The sequence below is a fragment of the Rhinatrema bivittatum genome, chromosome 6 (assembly GCF_901001135.1).
Source record: "Rhinatrema bivittatum chromosome 6, aRhiBiv1.1, whole genome shotgun sequence".
In the NCBI taxonomy this organism is placed as follows: domain Eukaryota; kingdom Metazoa; phylum Chordata; class Amphibia; order Gymnophiona; family Rhinatrematidae; genus Rhinatrema; species Rhinatrema bivittatum.
The window spans coordinates 216059602-216072952 of record NC_042620.1 but is presented as its reverse complement, the minus strand read 5'-3'; the positions used below and the strand labels follow the sequence as shown (position 1 = coordinate 216072952).

Genomic DNA, 13351 nt, shown 5'->3' with positions numbered 1-13351 from the left:
GCTTACTTTTGACTTCACCTGCACATCCCAGCCTCTTCTACAGATCTTCTGACCTTCAGCAGAGGCCCCCACTGAAGACCTGCCAACCCTGGCACCCAAAGGCTCAACCCGAGGGGATGTGGGCTGGTATAGGTGAAGCTCCAGTTGGGTCTCTGCCTCATCTGACTACGCCAGCCTACAGTGTGGACCTGCAGGGCTCCACCCTGTAGGTTGCACCAACTCCATCTCGGAAAAGGGTCCAAACCCACAACACTAACCCTATTATCAATAGCTTCACATTTGTAATGAATATTCAAATTATCTTTAATTCCTACTGCTATTGATGATTGTATATTAAATATAGCTATAGTCTGGGAAGAGAAATTAGTTTTTAAAGACATCAGTCTAGAATCAACTTCAGATAACTGTTTTGATGTATCAAAAGAAAATTGACACAAATAAGTAACTGAACTAGACTCATCTGAATCTATGCACATTACGATTTTCCATATGTCCTTCAAGGTAATATCTCCTGAATTCAGCGATGTATTAAACTCTCCCTCATCCAATTTTTGAGGAAGAGAAACAGTGTATGTACTGGCACATTGGACTCCATGGGGTTCATAGGGACTGCTGCAGTACTTGAGATTGCAACAACCCCAGCAGTCATATCATTGATAGAAGAAGAATCAGGAGCTGGAGCTTTCTTTTCAGAAATGGATAATAGGGGAGTATTGGTAGAAACCTGTTATAAATCCACCCCTTGCTGACCAGTGGAGTCCAGGGAGCTGGGGGTGTAACCTGATACCAAAACTCAAGGAGATCTCCTCCATGTTAGTACTCATGTTCTCAAGCAGTAATGAGATGGGGTGCTCTACATGTAGATCCATCATATCACAAATGGGAATGCTGCTTGAGAGGGAAAGGAAAATTGGTTCTTAGCTGCTAATTTTTGTTCCTGTAATACCGTAGATCAGTCCAGACAAGTAGATGGAGGCAGAGGACAAAACTTTGGGACACTGCTACATAACGAGAGTGCCACCTGCAGTCCCTCAGTATTGACCTGTACCCAAGCCAAGACTTAAAAAGACATACTCCTTATACCAGAGTGATCTAAAAAGCTCTGGGTTGGATACCCCTAAATTGGATAGCCATAAACCCAAGTATCAACAACTCCTGTTAACTTTGAAACTCCACTGCATTAATAATCTTAAACTAAGCAGAATCTTCAGAACGCAGTGGATTAATACCAGGACAAGCAATTTCTCAGCAGCAACTCTGGGGTGGACCTCTGGACTGATCTGTGATAGTACAGGAACAAAAATCAGGAGGTAAGAACCAATTTTCCTTTCCTGTACATACCCAGATCAGTCCAGACAAGTGGGATGTACCAAAGCAACCCTACACCAGGTGGGAACCCAAAAGACCCGCTCTTAACACACTCTTATCGAATGAAGCAGCCTCCGGTGCTCGCACATCCAATCGACAATGTTTGGTGAAAGTATGAAGCGAGGACCACACAGTGGCCCTGCATATCTCCTGAGACACTAACTGACACTCGGCCCAAGAGGCCACCTGTAGCCTCTTGATGTGCTTGTGTGGAATGTGCTTTAATGTCAACTGGAACTGCATGGCCCTTACAAATATAGGTCGAGCTAATAGTTTCCTTCAACCAGCAGGCCAAAGTAGCTTTGGATGCCTTCTCCCCTTTCTTTGTGCCACCAAATGAAACAAACAGATGATCCAATCATCAGAAAGAATTTGGTGACCTTCAAATAGCACAACAGGGCACACCGCACATCAAGAAGGTGGTGGTCCCTACTCAAAGTAGGATCTCGAGACCACTCCGGGAACCCAGGTAATTCAATCGTCTGATTCACATGAAAGGCAGAAACCACTTTCGGCAAAAACAAAGGCACCATATGCAAAGAAATCCACAGGAAAGGGTCACAGCAAGAAAGAGCCTGGAGCTCAGAGATTCACCTGGCCCAGCAAATTGCAACTAAAAAGACAGTCTTCAAAATAAGGTCTTTCAGAGAAGCAAAACCCAACGGTTCAAAGAGGACCTCACAGAGAACCCGCAAAACCAAATTGAGATTCCATTCTGGACACACCTTTCGTATCGGAGGGCAGAAATGCTTCATTCCTTTCAGAAAACATACGACATCAGGATGAGAGGCCAAAGGCTTGCCCTGTACTTTACTCCTGAGAAAACCCAGGGCAGAACCCTGGACCCGATGCGAGCTATAAGCCAAACCCTTGGACAAGCCCTGCTATAAAAAGTACAAAATGTGCGAAATGGAAACCAGCAGTGGATCTAAACGTTGCTGACCACGCCAGGTCTCAAAAACCTTCCACACTCTAGAATAAGCCATGGAAGTAGCAGGACGCCTAGCCTGAAGGAGGGTAGCAATAACCGGTTCTGAATACCCCTTTATGCGCAACCACCACCATTCAAAAGCCAGGCCGCGAGACAAAAGTGATCCGCCCAATTCAAAAATATGGGTCCTTGCCGAAGCAACCCCAGCAGGTGATCCAGCCGCAGAGGTTCAACCACTGCTAGATGAACAAGATCTGCGAATCTCGGACGACACGGCCACTCCGGCACACCACTATCACCGATCCGTTGCACCTGAGCACACGTGCTATGAGAGGCCACGGAGGAAAAGTATAGAGAAGGATCCCCAATGCCACCAGTACACTAGAGCATCCAGCTATGGATGCATCAACACCTCCTCCCTTCTCAAGGCTGTTGCTACCACCACCATCACTAACCCGAAGGGAAGGGCCCGAAACTGAAAATGCTGACTCAGCACTTTGAACCGGACAAACATCTGGTGATCCTGTCAAATGGGAATATGCAGATAAGCCTTGGTGAGATCCAGAGAAGCCAGGAACTCTCCCTTTCAGACCACTGAAATCGTATGCAACATTTCCATCTGGAAGCATGGCACCCGCAAATTCCAATTTACCTTTTGCAGATACAAGATGGGGCAAAAGGTGCCCTCTTTTTCTGGAACTACAAAATATATGTAGACCCTTCCCTGACCTTGTTCGTTCAGCGGGACTGGTACTGTAGCCTCTAGACTCATCAATCTTCAAAGCATCCCCTCTATCGCTTCCCGCTTGTTTTGGGAAACACAATGCAATTCCAGAATAGCATGCCTGAGTGGTCAAAAATATTCTAAGGCATAACCATCCCCTTAACACCTCCAATACCCACTGATCGGAGGAAATCTTGGTCCACGGCTTGTAAAAGCAAGACACCCTGCCTCCGATCATTGATTGCGAGGAGTGGACCGGCCTGTCTTCATTGGGCAGGTTTATTTCCACCGGTTCCCTGACCAGCTCTGCTTCTAGAGGATTTTCCAGTAGCCCAAAAGGACTGCTGTTGACCCAAAGTCTGCTTAGAACCTGAGGATGCAGGGTCCCTCCTGGACCGAAACCTCCTCATCATGAACACAGGGTCAGAAGGAGAAGGATTTCTTAACATTACTCTTATCCGCCCGCAGCCAATTGCCCTTAGTTTCTCCCAGGGATTTCATGAGCTGATTGAGGTCTTCCCTGAACAGAACTTGCCCTTAAAGGGAAGATTACTCAACTGAGATTTGGATGACATATCTGCCGACCAATTACGCAGTCACAGAAGCCGTCTCGCCGCCACCACTGAGATCATGCTCTGCGCTGCAGTGCGCACCAAGTCATACAAAGCATCAGCCACATATGCCACTTCCGCCTCAAGATGAGCCACTTGGGTAGAGGATAGCACTCCCGAGGATGCCTGTTCCTGAGGCTTCTAAATCCAACATAAACAGGCTCGCTGCATTAGGTTGGCACAGACCGCCATACAGAGACTGATAGGGATGTGAATCGTTTATCTGACGACTGAAAATATCGTCCGATATTTTCAATATCGTCAGATATCGGGGGATCCCCGATAGCGATAGGAAACCCCACGATTAATTTAGTGGGTTTTCTTATCATTATGGGGGAGGGGCGGGAAGAAAGGACACAACCTAAAAACACAATCTGACCCTTTAAAATGAGTTTGTTAGTATCCCCCCACCCTCCAGACCCCCCCCAAAAAAAATTTTTAAATACCTGGTGGTCCAGCGGGGGTCCCGGGAGCATTCTCCCATGCTCGGGCTGTCGGCTGCCACTAATCAAAATGGCGCCGATGGCCCTTTGCTCTTACCATGTGACGGGGGCTATCGGTGCCATTGGTCGGCCCCTGTCACATGGTAGGTGCACTGGATGGCCCCCGCCATTTTTAAAGATGGCGCTGGCCGTCCATTGCTCCTACCATGTGACAGGGACCACCCAATGGCACGGATACCCTGTCATTGAAATGAAATGAAATGACGGCAGAAGAAGACCAAACGGCCCATCCAGTCTGCCCAGCAAGCTTCACACACTTTTTTCTCTCATACTTATCTGTTTCTCTTAGCTCTTGGTTCTATTTCCCTTCCACCCCCACCATTAATGTAGAAAGCAGTGATGGAGCTGCATCCAAGTGAAATATCTAGCTTGATAAGTTAGGGCTAGTAGGGGTAGTAACCGCCGCAATAAGCAAGCTACACCCATGCTTATTTGTTTTACTCAGACTATGTTATACAGCCCTTATTGATTGTTTTTCTTCTCCCCTGCCGTTGAAGCAGAGAGCCATGCTGGATATGCATCGAAAGTGAAGTATCAGGCACATTTGGTTTGGGGTAGTAACCGCCGTAACAAGCCAGCTACTCCCCGCTTTGTGAGTGCGAACCCTTTTTTCTTCTCCCCTGCCGTTGAAGCAGAGAGCTCTGGTGGATGTGTGTAGTATCAGTTTTTTCTTCTCCCCTGCCGTTGAAGCAGAGAACTATGCTGTATATGCATAGAAATTGAAGTAACAGGCTTATTTGGTTTGGGGTAGTAACCGCCGTAACAAGCCAGCTACTCCCCCCTTTGTGAGTGCAGATCCTTTATTCCACATTTCCTCTTGCTGTTGAAGCTAGAACGATGTTGGAGTCACAGTAAGCATGTGTACGTTTATTGAATAAGGGTATTGTCTCCAGGCAGTAGCCATCATTCTGGCGAGTCACCCACTCTTCATTGGCGGTCTCTTGACTTTATGGATCTGTCACATGCCCTGTCACATGCTAAGGGCAACAGATACCGGTTCTGATTCACATCTCTAGAGACTGAGGGCTGACACCTCAAACATCCACTTGAGCTGAATCTCCAACTTGCAGTACTGAACAACCCTCAGAGCGGCAGCTCCTGCTATCGGGATCGTGGTCTTAGTGACCACTGACACCGCAGCATCCACCTTAGGCATTTTAAGGTGATCCAAATGCTCCTGCAGCAAGGGATAAAGCTTCGCCATCGCTCTCCCCACCTTCAAGGCAGCCTCCAGAGAGTCCCATTCCCGGCTAATAAGCTTCTGAATTTTCCTCAGAATGGGTAAAGCCCTGGGTGGCCCCCAAAGACCATCCAGAACCAGATTAATTCCCTAGCTATCTGACTCCTCCTGAGTGAATTTCACCCCTAATTCCTCCAACATCTGGGGAATAAGAGGCTGTAGTTCCTACTTCTTAAAAAGGCAGACCACACAAGGGTCGTCTCCATCCACATCAGGCCCCTCGATCATGATCTGATCATCCTTAGTCCCATCAGGGTCTGGATGCTGCATCTCATCCGGGTCCCTATCCAGATCCTCAACGGGCAAGGAGCCATCATAGCCCAGAGGCTCATTGGAGCCATCTAGATCTCCTCGATCCAAGCCCGCTCGAGTGGAATGGGGCCTCTGATCCTTGCGAGCGCTTCCCAAGGGACCCCCGTAAGTCCCCCAAGGTCTCTTGGAGGGACCCGCAGGCCTCTCCTTAAACATCCGTTTACCTGCTTCCTGAGCCAGGAAAGCTTCATGCATGAGGAGGACAAATTCGGGGGAAAAAAACCCTTAGTCCTTCAGAAGCCACCTCCAGATTACTGGGGTTTGATCCTGCATCCTCCTCCTCATTCCGCTGAACCGTGGGAGAGAGAGGTGGGGAGTAGTCCCCAAACTCCCGAAACAGACTGGGCCCCCTGTCCGAGTCTCCTGGACTTCAGACTCTTAGCAGAGGAACCCTCCCCTCCCCCCCAAAGCACAAATTGTGCACAGGGAAAGGGAGCCGAGAAGGTATATACTGAACAAAATTGCAGAGAGTGCTGTACTGTGTAGCCACTGGCCATACAGTATAAAGGCACTTAATCTGACAGGTGGGGCCCCAACAGGCCAAGTCCAAGGATTCCTAGTTGATCATATGTTCATCTAATTGAAGCCAGGTTAGACCCAGGATGACTGGGTTCACAGCTAGTGGTATCACATTCAGGCAGATGGTCTCTCTGTGGATAACCCCAGTCTGGAGTATCAATGGTTTGGTCATTTCGGTGAGGCAACCTGGAGTGGATCCCCATAAACTGAGGCAATGCTCATAGGTTGTTACAGCATAGTGGTGGGGATCCCGTACTGGCAGACGAAAGCCTCATCAATGAAGTTCCCTCCTGTGCCTGAGTCCAGGAAGGCTTTTGTTGCGAGCAAGCTGTACTCCAAGGAGATAGAAATAGGGACAAATAGCTGAGGGGAGGACAAGATGTGGCCTAAGGTTGCCTCCCCAGTCAACCCTAGGCACAAAAGTTTCCCAACTTCAGAGGACACTGTGCACCATGTACTCTTGTCCAGCACAATAGACATAAGCCCTTCTGTCTCCAACAGAGCTTCTCCTCAGGGGAGAGTCTGGTCCGGCCCAACTGCATCAGTTCTAGGTGATGTTCTGAACGTGCTGCGGTATATAAAAAATCCCTAAATAAATAAATAAATAACCAAACAAACAAACAAATAAACAAACAAAAACAAATAAATAAATAAATAAATAAATAAATAAATAAATAAATAGGCTTTAGGTCCAGAGTGGTTAAGGGCGCTGGGAGAGTTCAGGAAGCAGGGTGCCAACATCATGAAGTCTTGGCCTCCTGGGCTTGCTCCTGGAAATGCCGGTCAGTCCAGTTAGCCAAGGAGATGAGAGCATCCAAGGTAGTGAGGACCTCCCAGTCTGCCAACTTGTCCTTGATTCGACTGGAAAGCCCTGCCAGAATACGGCAGTGAGGCTGTCCTCATTTCATTGCAACTCTGATGCCAGGGTACAGAACTGCATCACATACTCCCCAACAGTATGTGGCCCCTGGTAGATCTTCAAGATTTCAGCTGCCATGGAGGAGACCCAGCCAGGCTCCTCAAATACAAGTCTGAACTGGCGCAGGAACTCCAGAAGGTTCTGTAGCAACGAGTCATCTCTTTCCCACAAGGGTGAAGCCCAGTTGAGAACCGTACCACCAAGCAGGGATAGCATGTGATCTTGGAAGGATCTGTGGGGAACAACGCTGGCTGAAATTCAAAGCACATGTGGCACTGATTAATGGAGCCATGCCACTCCATAAGTTCCCCATGCTAGTGTGGTGGAGGTGGAAGATGCGGACCTGTCCTGGGAGGAGACATCAGTCTGGGAGGAGGTAACATGAATGCAGGTGGGGCCTGCGCCAATGCTAAGGTATCCATATGGATGGCTAATATCTCTAGGAGCCCCATGACCTGGTCGAGGATTCCCTGCTGCTGCTGGATCTGTTCAGCCAGGTCCAGGATGGCTTGGAATGAACTGAGTTCCACTGGGTCCATGGCTTCAGCAAACTGTGATGCCTGTCAGAAGTGTGGACCCTTGTTACTGAGGGGAAGCTGACACCACCTAATAAGCAAGCCCATTAGACCTACCCCATCAGCTGGCAGAGATGCCCTGTGGCAGGGCGGACTGGAGCTCCGCCTTTACCAGCCCCATTCCCCACAGGATGAGCCCTTGGCTTCCAGAGGCCAGCAGGACTTAGGTGGGCCCTTACAGCAATCCAACAATGTGAATCCAGGTGAGCATGGGTCGGGGAAGGGAGCAGTCAGCAGGGACTGCTGACATGCCAGAGGTCAGGGCAGGCAACAGACAGCATGAACAAGGAACAAACCAAAAGTCAGGGCAGGCAGCATGCAAGCGAGGTCGGGTGTAAAGCAAGGGGTCAGGTCCAGGCAGCAGTCAGGAGAGGTCCAACATAAGCCGGGGTCAAAGCCAAAGAATTAAGTCGAGGAAACTAGGATAAGCAAGATAGACTCCAGAGAAGCCAAACAAACAGACACAGAACAGACAGTGAAAATATTGCGCATGGACTAGGGCAGTGATGGCCAACCTTTTGAGCTCAGTGTGTCAAAATTCATAAAAAAACCGAGCATAACTCGGGTCACTTCTAGAAAAATCCATAATTTTGTGATATTTGTAGCTCTAATCAACAGTTATAATTTTAATATATATACTGAATTTATTAATAAAGCAAAAACAAATAATTCTTTACCTTACCTGCTTAGTGACTTTTTTGTTGCTGAATTTCATTGGCTAAATCTTCAATTGAAGGTTGGTATTTCGTACACTTCAAGTCCAAGCAAGCGTTACAAACTTCATCTGTCAGTCGGTTTCTTTTATTGGCTCCCATTCATGTTCACAACACTCCCTCCCCATCTCCCAGGCATGCACACATTCATTCTCACACACACAGACCCCCAGGCAGGCACCCATGCATTCACACACATTCACCCCCAGGCAGAGTCCCATTCATACACATTCACACACTAAAGGTAGACCCCCCCTCTCTTTCTTTTGCCAGCAACCTCAGAACCTCTCTCATTCCTCTGCTGCCACTGTCACTGATGCCGCGTGGCTATTGCGGAGGTGCCGATTGCTGCTACTGACACTGAAGTCCATTCTGCTGCCTCCTCTGTGCAGGCCCCGTGGGCTTCCACTTTCTCCATGCTGATCTCGTACATTGTGAGATCCGTTGAGAAAGTGCTATTCTTGCACATTCCCAAAGAGTACATGTGCCAATCACTAAAAAGTACATTTTTTTTTTTTTTGCCTTTGCTGTCTGATCTTAGTTTTCTAATTGGTTGGTCACAGGCTTTTTTTTTCACCTTCCCTTTCTTATTTTTTTGCCAATTCCTTTTATATTGTCTTTTTTTCTGTTTCTTTTTTCTCCATCTTCTTCCCTCAAACACACAGTCAGGTTCTCATTCTCACATGCATTTCTCTTTCTCACACACACAGGCTCTCACTGGCACATGCTCTCTCTCATACAATCATTCATATACACAGGCTCTCACTGGCACATGCTCTCTCATACAATCATTCATATACACAGGCTCTCACTGGCACATGCTCTCTCTCATACAATCATTCATATACACAGGCTCTCACTGGCATATGCTCTCTCTCATACAATCATTCATACACACAGGCTCTCACTGGCACATGCTCTCTCTCATACAATCATTCATATACACAGGCTCTCACTGGCACATGCTCTCTCATACAATCATTCATATACACAGGCTCTCACTGGCACATGCTCTCTCATACAATCATTCATACACACAGGCTCTCACTGGCACATGCTCTCTCTCTCTCTCTCACACACACACACACACACACAGGCTCTCACATGCTGTCTCTGCAAACATTCAGGTCCTCTCTCTCAACTCACCTCATACACGCACTCTACGGGCCCTCAGCCTCTCTCTCACCTCTGGGCCTCCTCTTCGTGGGTCGCCGCAGGATGGGCTCTGCAGCGGCCCTGATCTTCTCGGGCCGCAGCAGCCCTGCTACCGGGCCTCTTCCTCTTCTTGGGCCGCTGCGACTTGGGATTCGCAGCGACCCGCGGCGGCTCCTCCTCTTCTGCACGCGCTGATTCGCTTCCTCCTTCCTGCCCACGCGGCTCCGGCAACATTTACTTCCGGGGCCGCACAGGCAGGAAGGAGGAGCATCAGCGCGTTGTCTTGAGCCTCATCGCTGCGACGCATGAGCCTCCCTGCGCCCGGGGGCATTGGTGGAGGGTAGGGGGAAACTAAAAAACACATTTAAAGGCTCGGCGCAGCTGAAAAAGAAAAGGCTCGGCGCAGCCGATAAAAAAAAAAAGAAATTCCTGATAGTCCTCGAAACGCTGCGCGTGTCAGCCAAAACGGCTCGGCGTGTCACCTCTGACACGCGTGTCATAGGTTAGCCATCACTGGACTAGGGAATGAAGGCAGGAACAAGGCAAGAACCCGCAAGAGTAGCAACACACACTGGAAAAATGAGGACTCCAGGAGACCTGTTGCTGAGACATCTGTTGGGTGTCTGGAGCAGCCTTAAGAAGAGGGAGCCATTGATGTCATTTCAGGTTGCCGTGGGGACATTCCCGCTGCGGCCCCTTTAAGGAATAGGGCACGCCATGCGCATGCATCTAGAGCAAATGCTGGAGGGGCCAGGATCATGGTGGCATTAATGAGATGGGCCATTCTCAGCAGCGTCACCTGGAATGTTTCTTCTGCCATGTGACCGGTCCGGTTAGTGCAGGAGAGCCACAAGTCATTGCAATTTTTTTACCTCCACCCTTCTGCCAACCACACGAATAGCACATATAGTACAAAGCATGCGGGTGCTTAATGCTTATTTTCATAGGGAGACTGCATAGTTTCCCTTTGAAAATGAACTCTGTGGGCTATTCAAAATTGCCTCTCAAAATGATTAGAAATAAATGACAGTGAATCCACAAAGATATGAGCATTTGGAAGCTAACTTTTCAATACTGACATTGATGTTAAATCCATGCATACTCTTTAAATTATATTAGATTCTTAAAGGAGATGGGCCTTTGAAGGTTATATATCAGGCATTCTAAGTAGAGTCAGGCTAAAATAAATATTTGGGACACTCAAGGAAGAAATATGTCTCTGAACCTAAACCCAAAGCATCCTGGAAAAATAAAAATCTAGTCATTTGTGAGGGTTAGAAAAAACTTACTCTGTTTCTGTGTCATCACAAAAGGAAACATAATGATTTTGTGTGTTTTATCATCCAACTGAACTCTCTAAAATAATGTTGCTGGTCCTGCTGCTTTGAATGTGCCACTGATGCACCTATTAAGTATCAACATTGCAGAAGCTGCCCCAGACTTCCTGAAAAATGTGCATGGACATAATGACATCAACTGAAATTTGGGAGACTGTGCAGCTCTGTTTGTGCTTTAGAAAATATTATTTACCTGGATAAACACTGTGAAAAGAATAACAACGGTTGTGGTTGCAATGAAGAGCTTCTTTCTGGAAAAGTGAGGAAGCAGAAACACTAAGGAGAAGCATATCGCCCCTCGGAGCCCTCCGTATGCTATGATGAACTGATCCTTGCTGGTGATGCTGTTCATGTACATCTTATTCATGATAAACGTCAACACCATGACTCCTGCAATGCAAAATAAGACTGGAGAATCTTCAGCAGGAAAACCAATAAAATAGCATACGTGTTCTTATTCTTCTTTATTGTTTGGTGTGGATCATATTTAACTTTACACGCATGAGCACCATGAACTTAGCAATATAGAAGGTCTGAGGATAACACATAACAGCCAAGTATATCAATACGGTGCACAACATGTTCCGAAAATAACACCAAATGAAACAGAGGTGAATGGATGTGCTAAGTCAAAAGGAGCTAGCCCCTCGAGATTTTCAGTTCTGAGGGCAATTTTCAAAGCGATTTATGCAGGTAAAAGGCCTTTTACCCGCATTGATTGGCCATATGAAAATTGCCCACCTTCAAGGCATATCAACATCCATGAGTTGTTCTACAATACACAAGGAGGCATTCCTGGGGCGTTTTAAGCCAGCAGAGGAAAAGTGCTCTCGTAGATGATATTTTCAAATCAACTCATGTGCTTTTCTAGCCAAATTCTACCCTCACAAAAAGCTGGTGCTAGTGAACCCAGAGCAATTTTCAAAGAGAAATTTCTTGCATGTTTTCTCTTTGAAAATTGGTGCAAAGGCTGCAGGTAAAAAGTACCCCATGGGTTTTACACCAATATTGGTAGTTTGAAAATTGTCAAACTTTATTGATAAGATAATCACAGATAAAGGACTTAAGAGCATAAAAGTTACGCTCTAAAGGTTAAACCTCCTAATTCATGTTTTATGTGCACAGCTTTTGTGCATCTCAAGTTTTGTCTGCACAGCTTTTATACATAATGTGTAGCATGCGACTATGAACCAGGTTCCTGCCCCCATGGGCTTATCACATGTTGGAGCCTTATAATGTGGACTGAGCTGCATCTGGATCTGAGTGATGTTTTCTGGACCTGCCAAAAAGGGTTTTTCACACCTGCAGAGACTGCAAGCTGCTGCTGCCAAGGTGAAGGAATATAAAAATACGTCAAAACCTGTGTGCTCTCCTGTGAATGACAAATGTTCGGAAAGAACCAGCATTCAGCACTCACAGTGTTAACAAGTCGGGGAAAGGGCTGTACTGTTTAGCCTGCCCAGAGAACAGCACTACATAGCTAGCAGAGGAGGAATGCTGGGAGACCATTTAAGGAAGAAAAGGCGCAATTTGGCTAACCCTGTGCGTGAGGGGCAGGGATGGCCAGGAATTGGAGCCAGAAGCCAGGAAAAGAGGAGTGCTTCTGGCAGCCCTAGAATCAGTTTTTCTCCTGAAGAGCTAATTATTGAGAAGGAGAGACAGAAATCTGCGCTCTGAGGAAATAGAGAGACCGACAGCTGTTCTTGCTTCATAGCCAAGCTACATGTAAAATCCCATCAAGGGGCAGAGGAGCCAGGAGATGAAAGATTTCCTTTCCAGAGATATTCAGGTCCAAGAGCACATGGTTGGATCATCCCCCTAAGAGACTGAGTTAAATAATTTAAACTTTGCACAGAGAGACTCTTAGCAGAGGAGGGAGAAGGTTTATTTCCTTGCCTTTTGTCACAGATTCAGCATCTCATCTAAATGTATTCAGTCTTTCAGTCGAAGTCAAGCATAAAACCTTGCTAGCAGGTACAGACAGCCAGATAGGGCTGGAACAGAGAAACCGATGGATCGTGGTCTTTCTTTAAGAGACTGAAACCAGGCCAGCTTTCTGTTTAGTACCAAGTAAACCATTTGGGGAAGCTCCCCAGGAGAGAGAGACCTTCCACACACTGCAGTGCTCATCTATTTGGTTTGTCTTCTAGCCAGCTCCACCATTAGGGGGAACTTCTTAATTTTCTTGCTTGTTTTTTCTTCCCACACAGTTTTGTGTTTGGGACAGGATGCACCCTTTACAAACTGGTGATATTTGGGTGGATCTGTTCCCCCGCCCCCTTTTTCAGTAATCAGGGGTAAAGAATTATTGAAAGCTGTGTACTTCACTGTTTTTCCCTCCAACCTTTCTCTATTGGCATTCCTTTTTTTTTTTTTCACTATCCACATGAGTATGTTGGTTGCCCTGGTTAATAGGCTATACTCAAGAGTTATTTTTAGATTGC

General features: G+C 47.1%; 1 protein-coding gene across 2 annotated transcripts in view; it reads right to left on the bottom strand.

Moving 5' to 3' along the window:
• LOC115093993 (sodium/hydrogen exchanger 2-like) overlaps nt 1-13351 on the bottom strand; it is a 223841-nt gene that overhangs the window by 115081 nt on the left and 95409 nt on the right. For both annotated transcript variants that reach the window (XM_029606549.1, XM_029606550.1), the window contains exon 5: nt 11101-11297. In XM_029606549.1, the coding sequence (XP_029462409.1) occupies nt 11101-11297 (197 nt within the window). The remainder of the gene's footprint in view (nt 1-11100; nt 11298-13351) is intronic.